The following is a 22,033-nucleotide window of genomic DNA, read 5'->3' as shown; positions in this document are numbered from 1 at the left end:
AAAGACAACTGACGGATTTTTGAGTTTTTTGACTGACAGGCTACCGTCACCTACCGCCCGATTTGTTTTTGATTGTGTATGACCATGAATTGACTTCTATTTCTTTTGAACAAGGTGTAAAATGCAAGTTCGTTGTTTAGGGCTCTTACGATTCAATGATTCGAGTGTCTTCGGAAATACGACAATTAGCGAAGATTTGCATGTGCATTATTAATTTTGGATTACTGTAGATATTATGTGCAAAATAAATACACGAGAGAAAATGTCACCATAAAACAAAATAGTCTTCCTATTCACTACATAGTATAAAACAAAGTCGCTTTCTCTGTCCCTATGTCCCTTTGTATGCTTAAATCTTTAAAACGGATTTTGATGCGGTTTTTTTAATAGATAGAGTGATTCAAGAGGAAGGTTTTAGTATATAATTTATTAGGTTTTAGACAAAGCGGGCGAAGCCGTGGGCGGTGAGCTAGTATAATTATAATTAAAAGATTTTGCGTAAGTATAACACTGCCTCTTTATATCTCTATTTACGACACATTGCCTGGAAGATAACCCTTCTCTGAACCCTGAAATCTTTTAATAGGCCTATTTGTACCACTTTCAAATTTATTTTTACTTATTTTTCTTTTTTATCATCATTATCCCCATAGTACCTCACCCGAGACAAGGTTGGCATCATGCGTGGGCAGCCGGAACTGCTTCTCCAGGTATTTCGGCAGGAAGGAATAGACTCCGCTGATGGGCATCAAGTGCAGTACGGAGCTGGCTGTTCGCCACATTAGGATGTCGTTCGTGAGCTGCCGTTTGATGGTCGCGAAGAAATCTGCAAGAGTTTTTCGTAGAATAAACAATATAGTAGGTATCGGTACTACAGGGTACAAGTATTTGGCACAAAAGAAGATGGCTATAATAATATGTATGTATATGTTTATTACAATGCATATGTATGTATATATGTATTTTATTTATTTGTATTATTTTGTAGTAGTATGTACTTATGTACCTAGTAGGTATCTATGATACTTACATAATTTTATTTATTTATTATTATTTTTTTCTTCTTTTTGCACTATCCCATTAACTTCATACATTTCCTGTCCATCAGGTTGCCTGGTAGAGATTGCTGCTTAGCAATAAGGCCGCCTCTTGTACAAACTATGCCTTTCTTATGTATTAATGTTATTTTTGTCATAATTCAGTTTGTGCAATAAAGAGTTATAAATAAATAAATAAAATAAATGGCTGTTGGTATCAGGATAGTAAATATAGAAGAAATGGTTAAAAGAGTAAACGCTGCCAATGTAACACAGACCACGTTAGTCAGAGCTATGGTCGCGAAGAAGTCTGAAAATGGTGAAAAAGGGGAGTTTGGCAGTAGATGTTAGATGTGGAAACTAAAGAGAAGTTAGAAAAGGTAGAATTAATAGACTCATTTTGTATTTCTTTAAATGTCCAATTCCTGTTTAATTTTAGAAAAGCATCTGCTTAAATAAATAAATGAGTAATACCTACCTTTAAACAACGGTTCATTCTTCTCTTTGCTCTTCTTTATTGGCAGCGGCACGGGACTCTGTCTTATTTGTCGCGGGAAACAGAACATCAGCCCTGAGAGAAGCACTATGAAGCCAGCTATGAATACCATTCCTATAACAAATAAAATATTATTAAAATATCTCCACAAAACTTCCCACTGTATGTAATGTCAACATATTTAACAACACATTCAAAAATTCAGGCCAAATGCATGAACTTTCAAACTGTTTAAACATCCGTATTGCAGAAGTTCCGAGAAAGCATATTATCATTTTAAATTCTGCAAACAATGTAACTTTTTGCATGCATTACTTCGTAATTACGTGTAAAGAGTGAATCATTATAAACCAAGTTAAAAACGCTATCTAAATATACTTCAAGTATAACTATGATAATGTTTTCGCACGTATGAAGACTAATTAAAACAATTTAGGTCATCCACCCCTAAAAGATGATATTACACACATTAATGCGGAGATAACAGAAGATAAAACCTTACAATAACAAGCGACGTGGGTGTCTGTTCATTACATGACAAAACTATCAATCAGCGTTCCCAAGGTAACACCACAATGGAAGGTACTCGAAAAATCCGACACGCAACATAATAATTACCTTATACATACAAATCATTAAAGTACACCTGGGGTAAGCAATAAATCGCATAGTCTTCCCACTTGCTATCGCGAGTTGATTTTACCCATTAATCAACACGCCTCGACGCACTTAACATGTTTATATGTATCGGGCTTAACTATTACCATAAATTGAATGATACTAATGAATCCAGTACACCAAATACAGAACGCTTATTATTCCTGCAAACACGAGCAAAAAATCTATACGTAAGCAAAAACGAGAAGGAGCAAATAAAGAGCAAAGCACACATACATTGTTTAATCGAAGATGGATATGGAATACAGCAATTATTACAATTATCATATTAACGATCGATTCAGAGCCAAAAATATCAATGACTCAATGACGAATCGTAAACTTCATGTTCACAAATCAGATTAAGACGATGCTAATAAACTACTAATGCAATTATTCGGAACATTTTTTTACTGAAACAACTATTAATAGTTGCCAAGTTAAAGCTAGCGCAGAAAAAAACAAATAAAGACACTGATATTGATATAAATATAATATAAAATAATACTAATGTTTTCATCAGCTGTCGACAGCAAATAAAAAACCTGCATATTTTTAATGACTTATGAAACGTCTTATTGAATGTCGTAAAATACACATGTAAATACTTCGAGACACACAAATCATTTAGTAAACAAAGAAATTCAACGTTAATTTTCTTTATTGCGGGCAATTCGTATGCAAATGCGAATTCTCCGAGGGCACATCCCCATAATTACAAAACAAAAAGCTCATAATGAGCCAAAATGTATCCTGATACATCAAAACAGACCACATCGGCTCAGCTCGAAGGCCAGCCGGTGGAGTCAAGGCCGTTCACTAGACATAGGTAAGTCCGAGGATTTAAATTGTTCGCATTAACAAATAGAACGCGGACCTGTTGAATATTTAGAAACTACATCCAGACAGTAACCTCTTGACATAGAGCGAGGTCACTCGACCGGTTTAAAAGTAAAAGTGCTCGCGTGTCCACCCACTAAATCCTCATTACGGCTGGCGATGGCATAATTGTCGACAACGAGGCGCGCAGCCTTGGCCGTGACCGTGTGGATAGAACGCTTATTTTAGTCGTGGTGACGCGCCGTGATGTAACACATTATATAACACAAAACGTGCGTCCGTGACGATGTGAGCCGAGAAAAAGCGAAAGCTGAGAGAAAATTGCATCGCGTTGCTGCCGCCGAGCAGCTGATTTTAATTCGCCTATCTTTGCACAAAATTGCGAACATTATACTAAATTATGCTACCGATAAATCATTTGCGTTCGAACAACTTTTGAAAATAAGAGTGAAACTTTATGCTAAATTAGTATTAACAATTTACACTGAACCGATAAACAGAGTTGGGCACGCTAAAATATTATTGCCGATAAAGGATATGAATGGAATTTATAACTGTCACTACTATCTGAGTACATAAGACTATATGTTTGATAACATAAAAGCATGTAATAAAATCAAGTAGAAAACATACCGATTCAGAGAAGTCAGTAAATATTTGAGTAAACTTGATAGCATCAACATACGTTAACTGGTTTTCCTTTCTCTACTATAAAGCAAACGTGAAGAAATCTAAATCACGGTGCACGTTAAGTTGAGAATAATAATTTTAAATTCAACGTGCTTTACAATGTATAAAGGGAATAGTAAAGCCGGTAGCGAATATCCATAAAACGGGTATTAAAATTCAGTATCCATCGATGAACTTTATAACTGAAACAATAAGGAAATACGCGGAACCATTCGACAATTTGCGAATCCAAACTATTGCTAGTCGAGGCACGCTCGGCGCAAATTTCTACTTGAGCATAATTGTAAAACCAGAGGACTGCAAACTCTGCCCAGTGCGTAATAAAGATGTCATTGTTAACCAGCGCTGCAATATCACTTCGTCATACGCATTCAATTAGTATGTAAGTCACGACGGTGCTTTCTTCGTGGATTTTGCGCGCAAATCCGAGCCAATGGTTGTGTAACGGTAGCTGACAGTTCCGCGATGTGTGAATGGAGGAATTCCAGCTCCCACACCGTAGAGGATGTTTCAATGGGAACATTATACCGGTACAGTTCGCTGGAAGACTGAACGTTTACCAATAACAATAAATATGTCCGTTGCCGGATGAACTTTGAACGAAGTCGCGTAAGGGAACATACATAATGGGGTACAAGATTTAACACTCAAGTAACTCAGGTTAAATATTAACCATTTTAAAAGATTCACGACATACATTAAATAACCAAGGTGAGGCATATTATTATGTTTTTATTGTGTGTGGGGTCTGCGATTATATTTGTTTGGTTTAATAGCTAGAGTATTTATCTTAATAAAAAAAACTGACTTACCGAGCCACCAAGCCCCAACCCATCTTGGGTCACTGTATTCATAGCCAGGGTCTTTTAATGGATCGACGTAAACCCTCGTACATAAGGCTCCAAGGAGAAATCCTAGAGCAGGTCCTATTACTCTGATTCCAATTGTGATTGCTGTGAACAAAAGAGAAAAACATTTTATAAGACTTTCAAGACAAGGCTTTTTCTTTCAAGATACTAGAACTCCTTATTAGGACTAGTTACAATTGTAAATATTTTTAATAAAATATCTTACTAATTATACGTTCTAATACAGCGTCAACGAACATAATCCTAAATTGGGGGCTTTGAAATTCGAGACGAAGACGCTTCAATGAAACGCAGCACGTAACTTGCATGTTAGAATTAAATTATTTCATGGAAATCCTACTGGAGCCGGCAATGCACTTAACATTAACGATTTTAATGAGGGAGCCGAGACATTCATTATGAATAATTGATATGAACACAAGCTCGACTGCGATCCGTTTCAATAAAGCTAAGAAAGATTGAAGTCTCGTTACAGTTCGTTCAACTAGACGGCAATCAGAGGCAACAATGAAGATGTCACACGGACAACACAGACATATTGTGTAACTTGCATAACAAAAGAAAAACAATGCAGACAAGATGAAATTGATCTGGGAACTATCTCCATATAACTGTTGCAATATTGAAGGTTTTTGTCACAATATTTCAGTCAGAACAATCAAATTCAAACAAGATAAATGATAATGCGAACTAACACACGAGTTACAAGCAACCGGGTGATTGACCGAAAAACAATCAGGTACTTAAGTTCCAAACGAAATCATTCGGAGAAATCGTCAGTATCGCTTGCCAAAAAAATGCACTCAGTGCATTTTGGCCCGCCTGCCTCACGATGAAAAGAATATAAAACATATTCCTATTATCATCATACGCTTCGGTAATAAATAATGATACTCGTGAGCGTTTTCGAAAATGTGCGCCAAGCGGCTTGTTGCAACTTTTATTATCTTTTAAGTGCCCTCTGCGTGCCGTAATACTTCGTTATCTACGAAACGCATCCACGCTATTACAGGCTGTATTTCTTTTAATTATGAATTAATCTCGCCTGAACTGTTTTCATCTGATAAATGCGTTTGCATCTGTATAACAGTTCTTACCGGTTTCCAAACGTAATTAACTTGAAGCACTGTATTCCCGAATTAAAAACTATTGGACGGTCAAAAATGACTAATTGCGTAATTAAAATTATTTGCAACTCGTTTAAAGCTTCACGCGACATTAATTCCGGTATTAATGTTTTGTACCTACTCAAATTTAAAATATAAATGCCTGCATTCTCGTTGCTTTTTATGTGTCTTTTATGAATCGCAGCTGCAATGTAATCAGCTACTACTTGTTCTCGAGATGTACCCAACTCATTGTTATGTTCATAGCGCCAAATAGCAATAATATTCTATTACTTTATTCTCACAGTTTTCATTATCAACTAAAAATTCACACCCACCTATCTCGAAACGAAACCTTTCTTACCCGCATAGAGCATCTACGCTACAAAAAACACGTTCACAAATCTGTTTACATGTAAACAATGGCGGCCACATGTCCTGATTGGCGTTAAGAAAGTCCTGTTTTTGTACACTGGCTATAGAGACGTGACGAGATTGCGTGATACGTGCATGTGTGAGAGATGCACTTTTGGTACCCTTGTTCTTTGACAATTTTTAAATTTTGAATATAGTTTTATTGACAAATCGTTTTAAAGCGATAAGGCCGCCGATTTGTATGGTGTTAATTTCTTATTTGTGTCTGTGTGTGTAAATTGTATCTGTGCATTATGCAATAAAGTGTCTTTTTTTTCGTATAAAATGCTTACGTAATCATTTTTCTCTACTATGTTACTTGGGGTGGAGAATATAGCTTCTTTGACATGGATCTAGTTTCAAAAATTTCGGTTTTGTAGTACCTATTGATGTATCTTTCTTATTTACTTTCCCCCATAACAGTTATATGAATCACCGCAATTTGTTCAGTTCTTATGACTTTTTTCCCTAATTCATGTGGTTTATAAACTTTCACTATTTCAACCATTTCCCATTCAAGTTATTTACAAGGGTTTGCACTAAATTTAATCTAAACATTGCATAATATTTATCACTTGGTATTTAATCCTAAACGGTTGTTAATTAAGTGCGATGCAATTTAGATAATAGTTTTTAGGGCAGAACCTAGAAACACAAAAGCGGTAAGTACGCACAATAGTTTATATAATAAGGTTACTCTAACTCTTGATGATAACCCGATTGTGTCAGTTTTGTCATTCAAGTAGATAGGGAGGCGAAGAGGGGAATTTTCTGTAATACTCGAGCGTGGCAGTTTAAGATATGAGAGATACCTTAGACCTAATAGAACAACCTTGTTAACTATTTAGCTCTATATGTAGTGACGCGCGCCTAGGATAGACGATCAGATTAGTAAAAAAAAATCGATAGTCTGAAATACTCGAGCACGTCAGATTAAGATATTGGGGGTTGATTTTAGTGTTTTAAGACTAAATTTAACTAATCTGACCATAAGTCCTTGACGCCGCCGAGTTATAGGGTCGCGAACTTGTAAAAAAAAAACGTTAATCCGGCATTCTCGAGCGTGATTGTTTTTATTTTTATTTTGAAGAATATAATCTAAAACTTATTAAAAATACAAAATCTGCCGGTTTCCGCATGACCGGAAGTCTGAAGGAGCCATTTCATCTTCCGAAAAACGCGTTGCAGCATATAAGTCGCAAACTTTACTTTTTCAAAAAAAAAAAGTTTAAATAAACAAAAAAGGTAATTTTATTTTACAAAAAAAGGTCTCTTTTCATTTTTGTCCAAAGTTAAAACTTTTTTTACTTGAAACATCGTAAAAACTCAAACTCCCGGTTTTTTGTGTATATCTCGAAAACTGAGGGAGTTAAGAAAAATTGATATGAAATAACGATGATTAAAAAAAAGAAACCCACAAACCTTTTTCGGTCAGATTAAGAGAACCCACCAACATTTTTGTCAGATTAAGAAAATATGCTTTCAGGATACCGAGATAAACCTCCCCTATGAAAATCTGACGCGCTCGAGTATTTCAAAAGGACTCTTTTTTTCTGCATTTTCAAAAATTCATCATAACTTATCGTCATGTCGTAATCGTCAGTTTTTTTAAGGGGAGCTTCCTTGGGGCCTACTTAACACCCCTTCCGAAAATCTGACGCGCTCGAGTAAATTTTTTTTTTTTTGTGCATTTTTGACGAATTTATATGCCTAGCCCCACCACGCAAACCGGCAGATTAGTATACCGTTGTTATCAGAGGGACTTGGGGCATACGTAGTATGAATATCTGACGCGCTCGAGAATGCCCAAGTAACTGTTTTTTTTTTACATTTTTGAAAATCCGTACACGCCAAACCCACCGCTAAAATGGTTTTTACCATAGAAGCTTTTCTTTTCGAAATTATTTTCTCTTTCGATTTTGATAAGTCTCGACGACGCCGTTGAATTACGCCATTTAGCTACCTCGCCTCCCTATCTATTATTTGATACCTACTTTAACTAGGTATACAGACGATTTCTGCTCTGAACTTCAGTTCCATGTATAAAAACCGGGATTTCTAGATTTTATACTTTCGGGTTTTTGCGTCAAGTCTTGTTCATATATATTTATATACATAGGTTGATAAGACCTAACACGCTGCAACGTAAATTATTTAAATGGTTCATCATATTATAGACTTCATAAAATACAATTTTCTTTTAAATATTGTCAACACGTCATGCATTAACTGAAAAATATATTTTTTTATTTTCAATAATAGATAAATTTTTCCGATTTCTTCGCTAAGATACCTATATTAATCAAACACCAGCTTAAAAGCCGACTTTAACACTAACCAAAAGCACCGGCTAACCATTGAAACAAAACCAATAATAATACTTCACTAATCGAAAGTCAAATACCGGTGCGATATTAAGAACGCAATTAAACCACGACTAGATTACAACTGCAGATAATTTTAATGCATCGTATAAATTTTATAAATGCTCACAACCGGAACAAATAATATGTATAATAATAATTAATATAGTTTCAAAAAACTAAAAAAAACGCTTATAATAAATCTGTAGAAGGGTCAATTCTGTACATTGAAAATATTGAAAAAATAAATACCAGGGGGTGTTACTGGATCGATACCAAACCCAAATATGTGATTAAAAAAATTTTTGTCTGTCTCTCTGTCTGTCTGTCTGTCTGTCTGTATGTTCAGGCATCACGTGAAAACTAACGGTTCGATTTCGATGAAACTTGGTATAATTATACCTTATTATCCTGGGCATAAAATAGGATACTTTTTATCCCGGAAAAATACGTAGAAAAAAAATCTTTATTTTTCTTAATTTTCCGCGCGGACGGAGTCGCGGGCGGAAGCTAGTTATTAATATAGTTTCAAAAAACTTAAAAAAAACGCTTATATCTCATATAATTATTTGTCACCGATCCTTGTACAAAATTTTAATTAAATCCAACAAGCTCTGTAGAACTTTTCATTCAATTTTTAAGGAATAGCATAGTAGATAATATAAGTACAGAATATATTATTGTTGTTTATTGTTCATCATTAATTATTGTACCTATAATTTTATTTTAAACTTATTTTTTGAGTAAGTATAGGTAAAGTGTTTTTTTTTACTTTGACCGTATAATTTTGCATGTAAATTTTGATATTTTATCTGTAATGTAAAGAAACGTTGGTAAACAAAAATAAATAAATAAATAAAAATCAGCCCGTTAAAGTGGGTCAAAATCTAGTCTAAAGGAGTCGGTTACATACAAACATACTTGTGAAACTAATAAAATGTTAAAAATAAACGTATTGAAATAATTTTCTATTCATTGAATGCAAATGGAGGCAACAAAAGACCTCCCCTTTGACATACGAACACGTCTATAAATAAATAAAAACTATTCGACTTCGAGACGTAAATATTTCAACTATTTATCTACTGTTTGTTTTGTTTGTCAAATTATATTTGAATGGAAAACGTGTAAAGCAGGCTCATCACGTACCTGCCCAGGGGCAATATTAGAACAATCTCGGTTGCACGACAGTCAAAGCAATTTCAGCTGGTCTCTAGTAAGTCTCGGAAATAAATAAAATCTTATAAATTGCCCCTGCTTGGACACATCAATTAAGGAGCTAATTAAGGGTGCAATTCCAATATTGCCCCAAGTGCAAGTACGTGAGTAGCCGGCATAAGAGCCATGTATTCATATTATAATTAGTGATTATATATTTTTTGGTATTTGATGAGCTCTATCAGGGCTCTATCATAACAATTGTCGCAATTTTACAAATTTCACAGAGTTAGTTAAATTCCGTGTCTTTTGTTTTAAACATTACAGTTAAACCATTTACCGTACGAACATATAAAAAATTACCCATACCACAGATAATATAATACTTTATTAGAACCTATACATACATAGATAAGTATCTACATATAATAAATTAGAATAGTCAATAACGAGGAAAATTACACGTAATAATTAATCACTATAATTACTAAGCATTTGAAAGTTTAATGAATGTATTGCCAAATGTAAATATTGGCTAGGCTTGCGGTCAATGAACTGAATAACGAATTTTCTGAAATATGACGAATAAAAAACTAAACGAAATCGGGTTAAAACATTCTTTCTAAGAATTTGTTTATAAAGCTTTACAAAAGAACGAAATATTGGAAATATTATTTATTACGATTTTATTATTCATGTTAGAGAATCCATTAAAGCGCTCTCATGATTTTTATTGATATTTTTATTCACAGTATTGCACGCCTCATAAGCGAAGCGTTGAGGTGGGTACTACTGTCACTTCGCGCAAAACATCTGATTTTTCAAACTTAAAATGTCTTTATGTATCATACATTGCACTTGTAAGATAATACATACACACACCTATTAAGAAAAAACACTATTTTTAACATTCATGATATTTTTGATGTCATTTTTGTTATTTAAACTAGTTAAAAAACAGTTTAAAAAAGTTCTGTCTTGGACGTCCGTGTGTCTGTATGTGCGGAGGATTTTCTTGTTAACACGATAGCGACCGAAATACTTTACTAATCGAGTCTTTTTTTTTCTCTTACGCTTGAGTATGCTCAGGAATAGAACCCTTTCATTTTTCAGGGTCTGATTCGATGTGGTTTAATTGTTATTAAATAAACAAAAAAAAATATCGACTGTTCTCCATAATTTTAGTATATCTATATATTATATTCTTTATTTTTTTTTTATATTTATAGTGTACTCAAAATTCACCATTATAAACTCGATTCTTTATACTATAAGCCAAGGTTTAAAAAAATAAGTTGGTAGTCAGTCCCTTAAACCTGCGCAGTTTCACATCTAGGTGGGGCCACAAGAAAAATAGCTCAATTATTACGGTACCGCTTTCTTTACTTTTCCAACAGTTTTATTTTATTTCTTTTTTATATTTATAGTGTATAAATAATCAATTTTATTGTAAAGGATGAGATTATGAGGCGTGCACTTTTGGATTTTCCAAATTTCAATTATTTGATCAAAGATGATATTTATTTATTAAAATTTAAATTATATCTCATACACTTTCAAGCTATTTACGAAAGTAATAGTCACGCAAAATTTTAAAAAATATAGGTAATACTTTTTTTTATTATATGTTAAATTTTAATAAATCTCCTGTTGTTTTTCCGTGCTTACTTTAATAAGAGCATTCTTGGACAAATGCTACAATTACATTGTAACAATTTAACAAAGTATCACATACCTTTTGATAAGTAATCTAATCGATCCATTTGTAACTGACCTACGTCAACCACGGCAATATTTATCGAGCAACGATAGTTCGTCATTTTGCTTTCAATTTTTAAACAAACTTTCTTACTTCTAGAATATTCTAGAATTAGCTTCCGCCCGCGACTCCATCCGCGCGGAAAAACTAAGATTTAAGAATAATTAAGATTTTTTTCTACGTATTTTTCCGGGATAAAAAGTATCCTATTTTATGCCCAGGATAATACGGTATAATTATACCAAGTTTCATCGAAATCGAACCGTTAGTTTTTACGTAATGCCTTCACATACAGACAGATAGACAGAAAGACAGACAGACGGGCAAAAATTTTTTTAATCGCATATTTGTGTTTGGTATCGATCCAGTAACACCCCCTGCTATTTATTTTTTTCAATATTTTCAATGTACAGAATTGACCCTTCTACAGATTTATTATTCTATGTATAGATAATGGATGCAGTAGTGAACATTCGTCTGAACTAATATTCCTAAACTATTATGCATATAAAATTTCATCCACTTATCTCGCTTTCTAAATGTAGCTTTCTAGTTGTAAGGGAATTTTAAAGCTATTGCATAGCTTCTATCGCGGGTCTTGAGCGCGGGGACCGAATCGAGAAATTCCGTAACGAAAAAACCTCACGCTCCCCACTCCGACGGGCGGAGGTGTGGCTTGAAGGCATAGCATGCAATAGCTTTACCGCGGCAGTCCCCGAGTGCCACACGCCGTTTTTTATTTCAGTCAATTAGTGTAAATCATTCTCTTAATTGTTTAGGATTTAGATTAAGATAGGCTAGGTACCTACATTAAAATTTCAAGTAATTTTCATGCCAATACCTAAATTATTATTGATTGATTGATTTAGTTAAATTGATTATTGTTTACATTGAAACGTTGATTAAAAAAAATATTAAAACAAAACTGAAGATTAAATACAACTGTTTTACATTAGAAAAAACATACAATAAGCAAGCCCTTGCTCCATATATTTGGAAACTTCTCCGAAATACGTAAATAGACTTCTTCTATAGTCTCGCGTTCCCAATCCAATGTGGAGCATGGAAGATAGATATTTGTATATATTCAATACTGGGCTTTCGTTTATAAACAGATCATTGAGAATAATGATTAAAATAACGACCGTAAAACTTGAAAAATGTTTTTCATTAGTATTTATTTAACTACCAATTAAACGAACAGACGTGTTAAATTAAGATTTACTCTACGTGTGTATGGACTCACATTTATTTTTTGAATTAACTTCTTTCAGAAGCACTTTTGAATCGTCATTACATTTTTTAACATTTACCACCCATTCGCAAAGCAGATGATGATCATTTGGATGTTCTTAATAAAACAAAGAAAATCAAAAAGTACTAAATAATACCGAAGTTGCTCACGAGAGTTCATTGAAACCCGAAAATATGTGCGAAATTTTAACGAGCATCCTCCTACCGTTAGCGTTGAGATAAATTTCAGAGAAATTGTATGCGTCAACAGGAAAAATATAGTGAAAAGGATAGATTAAGGTAGTATAATCTGTTTTTACTGTTATCGCAATGTTCATAAAATTTTAATTACACTAAAACCGTAGGAAAACTAAGAGCCACATTATTGTTTTATGAATAAGAAGGGTCTTTTGTAGAGGCTAGAAATGTATATTGCGAAATTAACTGAAGTTAAAAATGACTTCTATTGCAAATTATAATGTCCATATTCGTATAAGAATAACGTTCTTTTAAGAGAGTGTGGTGAAAAAGTGATATAATTTCTAACATTTTGTTTCAGAATTTTCAGCAAACCTACTGTCGCGATTAGCATCTGATACTATCCCCTCACATCACATAAATAATTTTTATACACTAATTAAATAAAAATAACCTATGACGCAATGCATCCAAGTACCAGGACATCATAACTCCCGAAGAGGAGTATGAAAAATGTCAGACGACTTAACAAGCTGAAGTGGCGACGAGACGTCCCGTCCCAGTGACACAGATGCACAACTGAAATAGCACACATACACATACATCCATACAAGCATATGCACATGCACATGGCACATTTCGTAAACGCACGCGCGCTAACTACAATTGCATGGTTGCATAATTGTTATGTTCAATTCAGCGCCTATCTCGTTGTGAAACCCAGTAATTGGTGACATCCGATCGTGATTGAGTATCCATTGTAGGCACCGCTCTGTATGTTCAATATGTTTATTGCAAAAAGAGCATAGTAGCTTGGGAATACTGGCATCGTTGTTGTGTGTGATGAAGGGCCCTGCTACTGCTACGGCCTGTATCTTAGTTTAAATTCCACACATTTCTTCTCTTTCTCAAAAATTAAAGGTGTATGTTAACAAATAATTTACAATTCATAGGATACAATAAAGTATCAGGTAAAAGAATGATAACTTTTAACATTTTAGACTTTATTAACATTTCATACGCACTGATCCTCCGCAGTATAAAACAGTAAACACAACAGAATACAATTTTCAATATTTGCGACGAAAGGTGTACAATTCCTAAGTAAGTATACGAGCAAGCTAAACCTGCCAAATGGGGATTTCCACAAGACGATTCGCTTTGAATCGCAAGTAGCCATACAAGTATTACGAATAGATCCTCTTAATTATAGTACAAATTAAAGATGTAGGGCATATTGCACAAAGTGACCGCAGGCGATTAACTTACACGTGTCATAATAAGCGATTCGTGTTCAAAGTGGACATACCGACGGATACCGAACAATTAAGATTATAGGCTCTATAATTTTCTACAGATATTTGCACGTTCTAGCAATATGTATCTTATTGTAAGGGGAGAGAGTACAATATTGTATTGCGACGTTGATTGCGTAATTTTTTGTTTAAATTACTATAGACGCAAAAAGAAAACAATGAAGAAGTAAGATGTAATTAATTTCAAATTTAGCGAATTCATTTTCCACCTTATTTAAATTTAGAGGAAATAAATAACATCAATTAAGATTAGCGCACGTGTAATGGAGCAAATTAATTTCATATCTATATATATAAAAGAAAGTCGTGTTAGTTACTCCACTTATAACTCAAGAACGGCTGAACCGATTTAGCTGAAAATTGGCAGGGAGGTAGTTTAGAGCCAGGAGAAGGATATAGGATAATAAATACGTACCACGGGCGAAGCCGGGGCGGACCACTAGTTGAGGATAAATTTTAGGGAATTTAACCAAGAATTGACTACCTCCCAAGTTCAAAAGCAATGCATCAGTTAGATTTTAAGTTTGGCAGTACTAGTAGCATTCATAACTAAAAATTAAACATTCTGAGTTCAAGAAAGAAACAGTTTCATGAAAAAATTATATTTATGAAAAAGTTATGAAATGCTAGATTGAAAAAGTCTTCAATGAAAGATTCAAGACTTTTTCAAACAAATAATTTAAAAGGGCTTTTTAAGCCAATATTATAACAACCTACCTAACAATGTACCTACTACATAAAATCATGCAGATATCTCTACAATATCGCAAATAGATCCTTTCCCGCTATTACCACGGGTTAATACATCCATAAATAAAAATTTTATGTCCCAAAGAATATTTTAAGGGCATAAAATTATTCATAGGTAGTTTTATTAACATTCGTGCATAAAACTGGGTGCATTTTATTTTTTGTAACGTAAACCTCGTCAGGCTATAATTTTACATCGTTATTGTAGACTAAACAAGACATTGTAACTAAGTATTCCATTAAAAAAATGGGTAATAGCGCCATAATCTTTGATTCCCTTAACTCTGCACTCTACATAATACAGGAAGATAGGTACATAGTATAAAACAAAGTCGCTTTCTCTGTCCCTATGTCCCTTTGTATGCTTAAATCTTTAAAACTACGCAACGGATTTTGATGCGGTTTTTTTAATAGAGTGATTCAAGAGGAAGGTTTTGGTATATAATTTATTAGGTTTTAGAAAAAGCGGGCTAAGCGCGGGCGGTAAGCTAGTTTTTTTATAAGCTTTAGCTAGCGAATTTAAAACTGTGGATAAAAGCTCGTATTTTTCGAATTCTGCGAAAACTCACGTTGCGCGTAACTACGATTAATAATAACTTATTATAAAATATATTTAAAATAAGCAAAAAAATATTCGTTTTAAAATAATAATGTAAACTCTAAAACTTTTCCATTTTTTGCTAAAAAGTATTACTTTCTTACTTATTAAATAATACTATTAAAAATTGTTTACACAGTCTAAAATCAGCCATCTAGATTTATTTACGTCTTGTATATTGTATGTGCATTGTGTATGTATGTATGTATGTACCCCAGGTCCGGCTAAACCCGTTTGCAATGGAAACTGAAACAATGGCTACAATACCATCCGCATCGATACATCAACATTATTGCTCTTGTATTTTTTACACACAAATGCATGAGGCACAATGCCAAAAAACATTTTTGGATTTCTTATAGAGGATCGCATTTACTTTTGATGAAATTTGCATTAATATTGTTTATTAAAACATAATATGTTTTAACCCAAACTGATGAAGTAACAATAGGATAGGAAGTAAAATTCAAATCTGCTCGTTAAAGAATGTCCCGATCGAAAAGTCTAGTTGCGTATTAAGTACAAGAAATTGGATCGTCTTCACTAGCAAGTACTAGTTCTAATCCGGCATTAGTGCTAAAGTAAAAGTAATGAGCGTATTCCTGCGAGAGCATAGGCCTCTATTATGGCAATTCTTCACAATTGACATAATCGCTTCGCTCGAACATCGCCAGTGAGAGTAAGATGCAAGTTACAAGAAGATTACAGTGCTGCATGGCTGTGTCGGTTATTATATGCAATTTCGCATATCAGATATCGTGTCGCTAAGAACACGTCTCGGCTAGTCGTTTTTGCGGTTTGTCCGGCCGAATTCGTTGTGGGTCAAAACATAGTGGTCGCCCGATCATTATAGAGCTTTTGATAATGATGAAGTTTAAGAAGCGTGCATTTAATGAATTTAAACTGACACAATTGTTGTGATTATATTGCTTTTTGTTATTAAATTGTTTTTAGTTTGTTTGCTATGGGAATTTAATTTTACATGCAATTAATCTTATGAATATGAATTAATCATATGTACTTATTATAAATCAATAACTGGTCAAAGATAAGAATGAATAAACAACTCACCCATATACAGCGGCGACTGTCTGCTGCCAACGTTGTCATCCACATAGGGAATGCCCAGCGTGGCGATGCCGGTCTGTCCCACGCCGACCACCAGCAGGCACACGAAGAGCCACGGGATGACCACCGCAGTGATGGACGACCTCGCCGCCGTGCTCTTCATGTGAGCGTCATCACACGCGTTCGACGCGTTGTCCGCCGAACATACCGGCGCGGCCTCCGCTCTGTGCGAGTCCAAGTGCACGTCCATAAGCCTCGTCCCGTACAGCATGTGCGGCACTACGCACCCGATAACCCCCACAGCCAGCACCAGCATCATACAACCGATCCACCTCGGCCGGTGACCGCGTCCCGCCAAGTATGTAAGAAAAAGCGCCGTACATATCTGGCCGATCTCCGTCGCCGACAACAATATTCCCGTCGTCTTCGATTCAACCTTATACAATTTCTCCACCGTTGTCGTCACGCTCACGAAGTACGTGAGGAACATGCCCTGCAGCACCCATCCCCCCAGGAACACCAACATGAACACGCGCGTCGAGTGGAATGCGTTGCGCGGCTGCTCCGGTGGCAGCTTGCAGTCAAGGGAACCATTGTTATTTCCGGCTGCTAACCGTTCTTGTTCCTCTGGTGTGGCCTCCACGCCTTTCATGCTTTCCTCGGGTGCAGGGCCGTCGGGACCCGCCTCCCCGCCCGCTGATACCGCCGCGACGACGGGTGCCCTGCCACAAAACAAATAACAATTATAAAACGGCTATCGAAACATCATTTATATGCAACCGATGTAACTCACGTCATAACGCTCGAATACCGAATACGATATAGTGATCAACCCCTAAGTTGACGCGACCGACGGAGCGGAAACAAAATGCACGCGAAGCTCAAAGAACGCTTCCGGCAAGAAATGATGATTAGCGATCGCGAAAACGAACTTGGAAGTCGTCGCACTCGAGGCGAGTTGTGCGCATGCTTTCGGGAGAAACTGGATATAATAGTGGCGGGGTAAAGCTGCGTGCGCGCACCCAGCCCGGCGCTGAGAGACTGCAGCGTGCAATTGCAGCCGCGGTGCACAGCACCCGCTTCGCCCGCCCCTCGACATCTCCCTACGGGGTTTTTATTGGCCGCCTATCCGTTTTTTATACGGTACACATTTACACACGACGAGAGCCGTCTGCACGTCGCCCTCCTCCGAAGATTCCCTCTCGCCCCGGCAACGGAATGTCTTTGTCTCGTGCGTGATGTTTTTAAAGTCTCTATTTACATTTTACAATTCAAATGTAGATGAAGGTGGCTAGTTTTTTTATCTGCCGCTCTTTCAAACCGCGTCTCCGAGTATATTTTTATGATGGGGACGAAAAAAGTACATACACGTAGCTCGGTGAATCAGCGACTAGGTGTGCAATTACCGGAGCGGAATATTAATGCGTGCGAGTGGTCCGACTAACTGGACTTGCAATACTTACCAACGGGAGGCCGATGACCACCGAGGCGGACGGTGGTGCACGTACTGAGCGGCGCACTCCCGGAGGCAAACTATGTGATATGTCACAGGCCGAAGATAACGCTAATTGCCAAATATTTTCGAATCCACGAGCGTCGATAAGCGAGGCGCATTGGTCACTGCATTTCGATAAGTGACTTATGCAACGCGTCGCTATCGACGTATGCCTAATTACCTATCTTTGGAGCGGGAATAGTGAGCCACTTGTAAAGCGGGTTACTGGCCTAACAACCTTAAACAGAATGCCCTATTTATCACACTACGTTCCAGTTTAATGACCAAATAGCCTTGATAACACTTGTATGAATACGCACCCGCAACTCGGCGTTGATTATACAATGTGTCAATAGCGAACACTTCTTAATTTGTACATGCCTATCGTTTAGATATAATGTGCATATTTACAGAAGTATAGTGTACACAGATTGTAAAATAAAAATAGTTATGCAACATAAGCGAAGCGCAAGCATCGATAAACGGAGCGTGCGTTGTATTTATAACCAACAAATTATATTGTTTACAAATATATACTTTGTTTACGTCAAACTTTTAAACAAGTTTTACACAACAAATTTGCCTATTATCGAGTAATTTTAAACTGGCCAAAACTGAGTAATAATAACAAGCTTTAAAAAGACATAAATTTTGGAAAAGTCAACCTTATAAGCGCAGTAAGGAAGTTTTATCGCCATAAATAAAGCATATAATATACATACTTGAAACTTGAAAACTCTCAAAGTTATATTCAGATGTATATTTATTACGGGACGCACTAATTTGTGCCTTAATTAACTTTCTCTTTCATCTCACCACAAATTGTAAATAATATCGTTTAGCCGTAATGAAAGCGATGGCAATCATTTTTCTTGTGTATTTTTTACTAGCGTATTATAAAAGCATGAATATATTCTTATATGTATTTTGAAGTTAATACCTACTAGGAATTAGTTACCGTATAATTTTGTGATTTATTTTATTTATTGATGTTTACAAAAAATGAAAATCCTACTAATATTATAAATGCGAAAGTTTGTGAGGATGTGTGTGTGTGTGTGTTTGTTACTCTTTCACGCAAATTCTACTGAACCGATTGCAATGAAATTTAGCACACATATAGAGGGTAACTTGGAAAGGCTTTATCCCAGAGATCCTACGGGAACGGGAACGATGCGGGTTTTTCTTTGAAAACGCGGGCGAAGCCGCGGACGTAAAGCTAGTTACTATAATATAGACATAAGGTAACGTGAAGTATAGCAGAATTACCAGCATTATTATTTATTATAGTTGACATTAATATTAAAACTACGAAATATTTTAATAATTCGTTAACATGATATGCAAATATGTATCTTGAAATTTTGTACAGTACTAAAAATGGTACACACGAAAATATAACTGATAAGATAAGCAAAATTTCTCGTTTATCAAAATTGATCAATTGATATAAAATAGAGTCACTATAATAATTTTTATCAACAAATTCGTCACAGCTTACAGCACCCAAAAATTTAAATTAAAATCTATATGTACATACAATAAATCTGTAGAAGGGTCAATTCTGTACATTGAAAATATTGAAAAAATTAATACCAGGGGGTGTTACTGGATCGATACCAAACCCAAATATGTGATTAAAAAATTATTTTTCTGTCTGTCTGTCTGTATGTTCAGGCATCACGTGAAAACTAACGGTTAGATTTCGATGAAACTTGGTATAATTATACCTTATTAACCTGGGCATAAAATGGGATAATTTTTTTCCTGGAAAAATACGTAGAAAAAATAAATCTTAACTTTTCCGCGCGGACGGTGTCGCGGGCGGTAGCTAGTTTAAAATATATCAAGAAAAGGACAATTTTAATTGCGTAAAAAGCGCCATTTCAAACATACCACTACACCAATAATTACAGCAGATTGATGACTTATTTATGGATATAATTAGTGTAATATATCAAAAGCAAATTATGCAAGACACGACACAAGTATATGCCCATGTCCTCGCTTATAATTCAGTGACATTCCAAAATAATCCCATCGGCAATTAATCTTAAACGTCAACCCACATCAAAAATTCGTATGTTTGTACATCACAAAAAGATACGGCTAATTCGGCAAACTTTTCTGTATAAAGAATTAACAGCAAAGAAACGAAGAGGATATTAACAACATGTGTAAAACAAAAAATGGAGGAACGCAAGTTTTGAACGACGTAATAAAATTCTACTTAGTACAGATAAGGCACAACAGCTAAAACAAAACAACTGTAGATGCACCTAATGCGTTTAAAAATAAAATTTTTAAACTCACATTACTATTTTAGATACATTTTCGTTTACCTCCTTGTATTTAACGTGAGGACGATAACAAGTAACTATTCCAAAACTTCCTTTTAAAATCATTCATTTTGGTAACCATGCACGTGTTTTGAAATTTTTAAATTTAATAAGTAATTAGTGTAAAGCACGTTAATAATAACACTACATACTATGATTATGACGAATAACAAGCTGAAATGTATCAAACCGTTAATGCTACAGTGAGCTAAAAGTCAAAAACAATAACCGTTCTTCAAAAACCACAATTCTTTAATAAACATTCCTAATGGTTTTTAATAATCGTTAATACTGCAATACCGACACAAATGTGATCATATTATCTACCTCAGATACTGTCGCATAGCATAACATCGAAACACCGATCGCAATCAAATAATTATCGTCAGACCACGCTTTTATTAGCAAGCTTTAACTTCCACACTTCTCACAACCCAATAAATTTCACAGACCATATAAAACAATTAAAAACGCAATAAAACAATGAGGTACATCAATCAATGTAAACTTCGATGTAACTGTGCGTTCGAGAACAGAATAATTCACAGATCGCAAAAAGCGCACACGAAAAAACAAAACCAAAGAATCCTTTTATAAGAAAAAAATAATTGGGTAATGGACAAGGGGCTGAGACTAATAAATAAGGCGAGAGTGGCAATGTGTAGAATTGCATGCGTAAATTTATTTAATGAAGGCGTGCAAACTATTCACATCCCGCTTTATCTCGAGATTATACGGAAATAATTGAGGCTGGAATACTTCGGCTTTCTTTCCATTTTGTTTTCTTGTACATAACTCGTGCTGACAAAAATGTTCAGTACAGTATCTTTTACATTATTCACGATAAGGAACATAAACTTACAACTAAATAATAAATTTCCAACCAAAACGTAAATAAAATTCGAAACTCAGTATTAATTTTGAATGCTTCCCGGTGAATCCCTTGAAACTACATAAAAGGAACAATCAAACATCTTTATTAATTACATATATTGAAATCTATATAAGAGAAAAAACTTAATTAAATTTCAATTACAAATACACAAACACACAAACATACCACGTGACTTACACGAAGATGTGAGAGGACGGTCGGTCAAGGTGATCCGCAACATACTGACATTGTGCCCTCAGTCCTCACGATGTACTCGCTTAGGAGAGCTTTGTTTTGTACAAACAAATTGATTTATAACACGTGTTTCAGAATGCAATTATAAGCCAATTATTTTTATTAAAAAAATCTATTTTATTAAGGGATCATGTCCTAAGCTAAATGGTCCTTCGAGACTAACCTAATTCAAAGATGTATTATCAAATGAAACAGTGCCTCATCATATAAATATTATGATAAATCATTAATAATATGGATATGGACTAAAAGACTCTACTTTCTGGGAAAGCCGACCATCACGACATAAGATTCGACCCAAAGAATTCTCTCCAATCAGATTAGCGTTTAAAAATGTGCTTTCCACTTAAGAAGTAATTACTTCTCTGTAATCTCCCGAAATATACTTTAAAAGAAACCGCTATGAGTCAGGATTTTACGTCAATTATATTTGAAAGAAGACGCGTTACTTTACTTTCATGATGCAAACGTGAAACGATTGTTCATTCAAACATTTGAGACATTTTGACAAAACATCC

At 35.1% G+C, this 22,033-nt stretch overlaps 1 protein-coding gene across 3 annotated transcripts in view; it reads right to left on the bottom strand.

The window, feature by feature from the left end:
* The window catches only part of LOC123706451 (solute carrier organic anion transporter family member 74D), a 61,057-nt gene that overhangs the window by 10,201 nt on the left and 28,823 nt on the right, over nt 1–22,033 (bottom strand). For 2 of the 3 annotated variants that reach the window (XM_045655750.1, XM_045655741.1), the window contains exons 2-5: nt 16,556–17,274; nt 4,533–4,673; nt 1,516–1,647; nt 662–826 (exon numbers count right to left, since the gene is read on the bottom strand). In XM_045655750.1, the coding sequence (XP_045511706.1) occupies nt 662–826; nt 1,516–1,647; nt 4,533–4,673; nt 16,556–17,204 (1,087 nt within the window). In that variant the 5' untranslated portion in view covers nt 17,205–17,274. Of the gene's footprint in view, nt 1–661; nt 827–1,515; nt 1,648–4,532; nt 4,674–16,555; nt 17,275–17,345; nt 17,500–22,033 lie in introns of those variants that run through there. The other variant, XM_045655733.1, reaches the window with a different exon arrangement.

Source organism: Colias croceus, chromosome 1, assembly GCF_905220415.1.
Source record: "Colias croceus chromosome 1, ilColCroc2.1".
NCBI classification, from domain to species: Eukaryota; Metazoa; Arthropoda; class Insecta; order Lepidoptera; family Pieridae; genus Colias; species Colias croceus.
The sequence above is the reverse complement of the archived record's forward strand: the minus strand, read 5'-3'. Positions and strand labels throughout refer to the sequence as shown.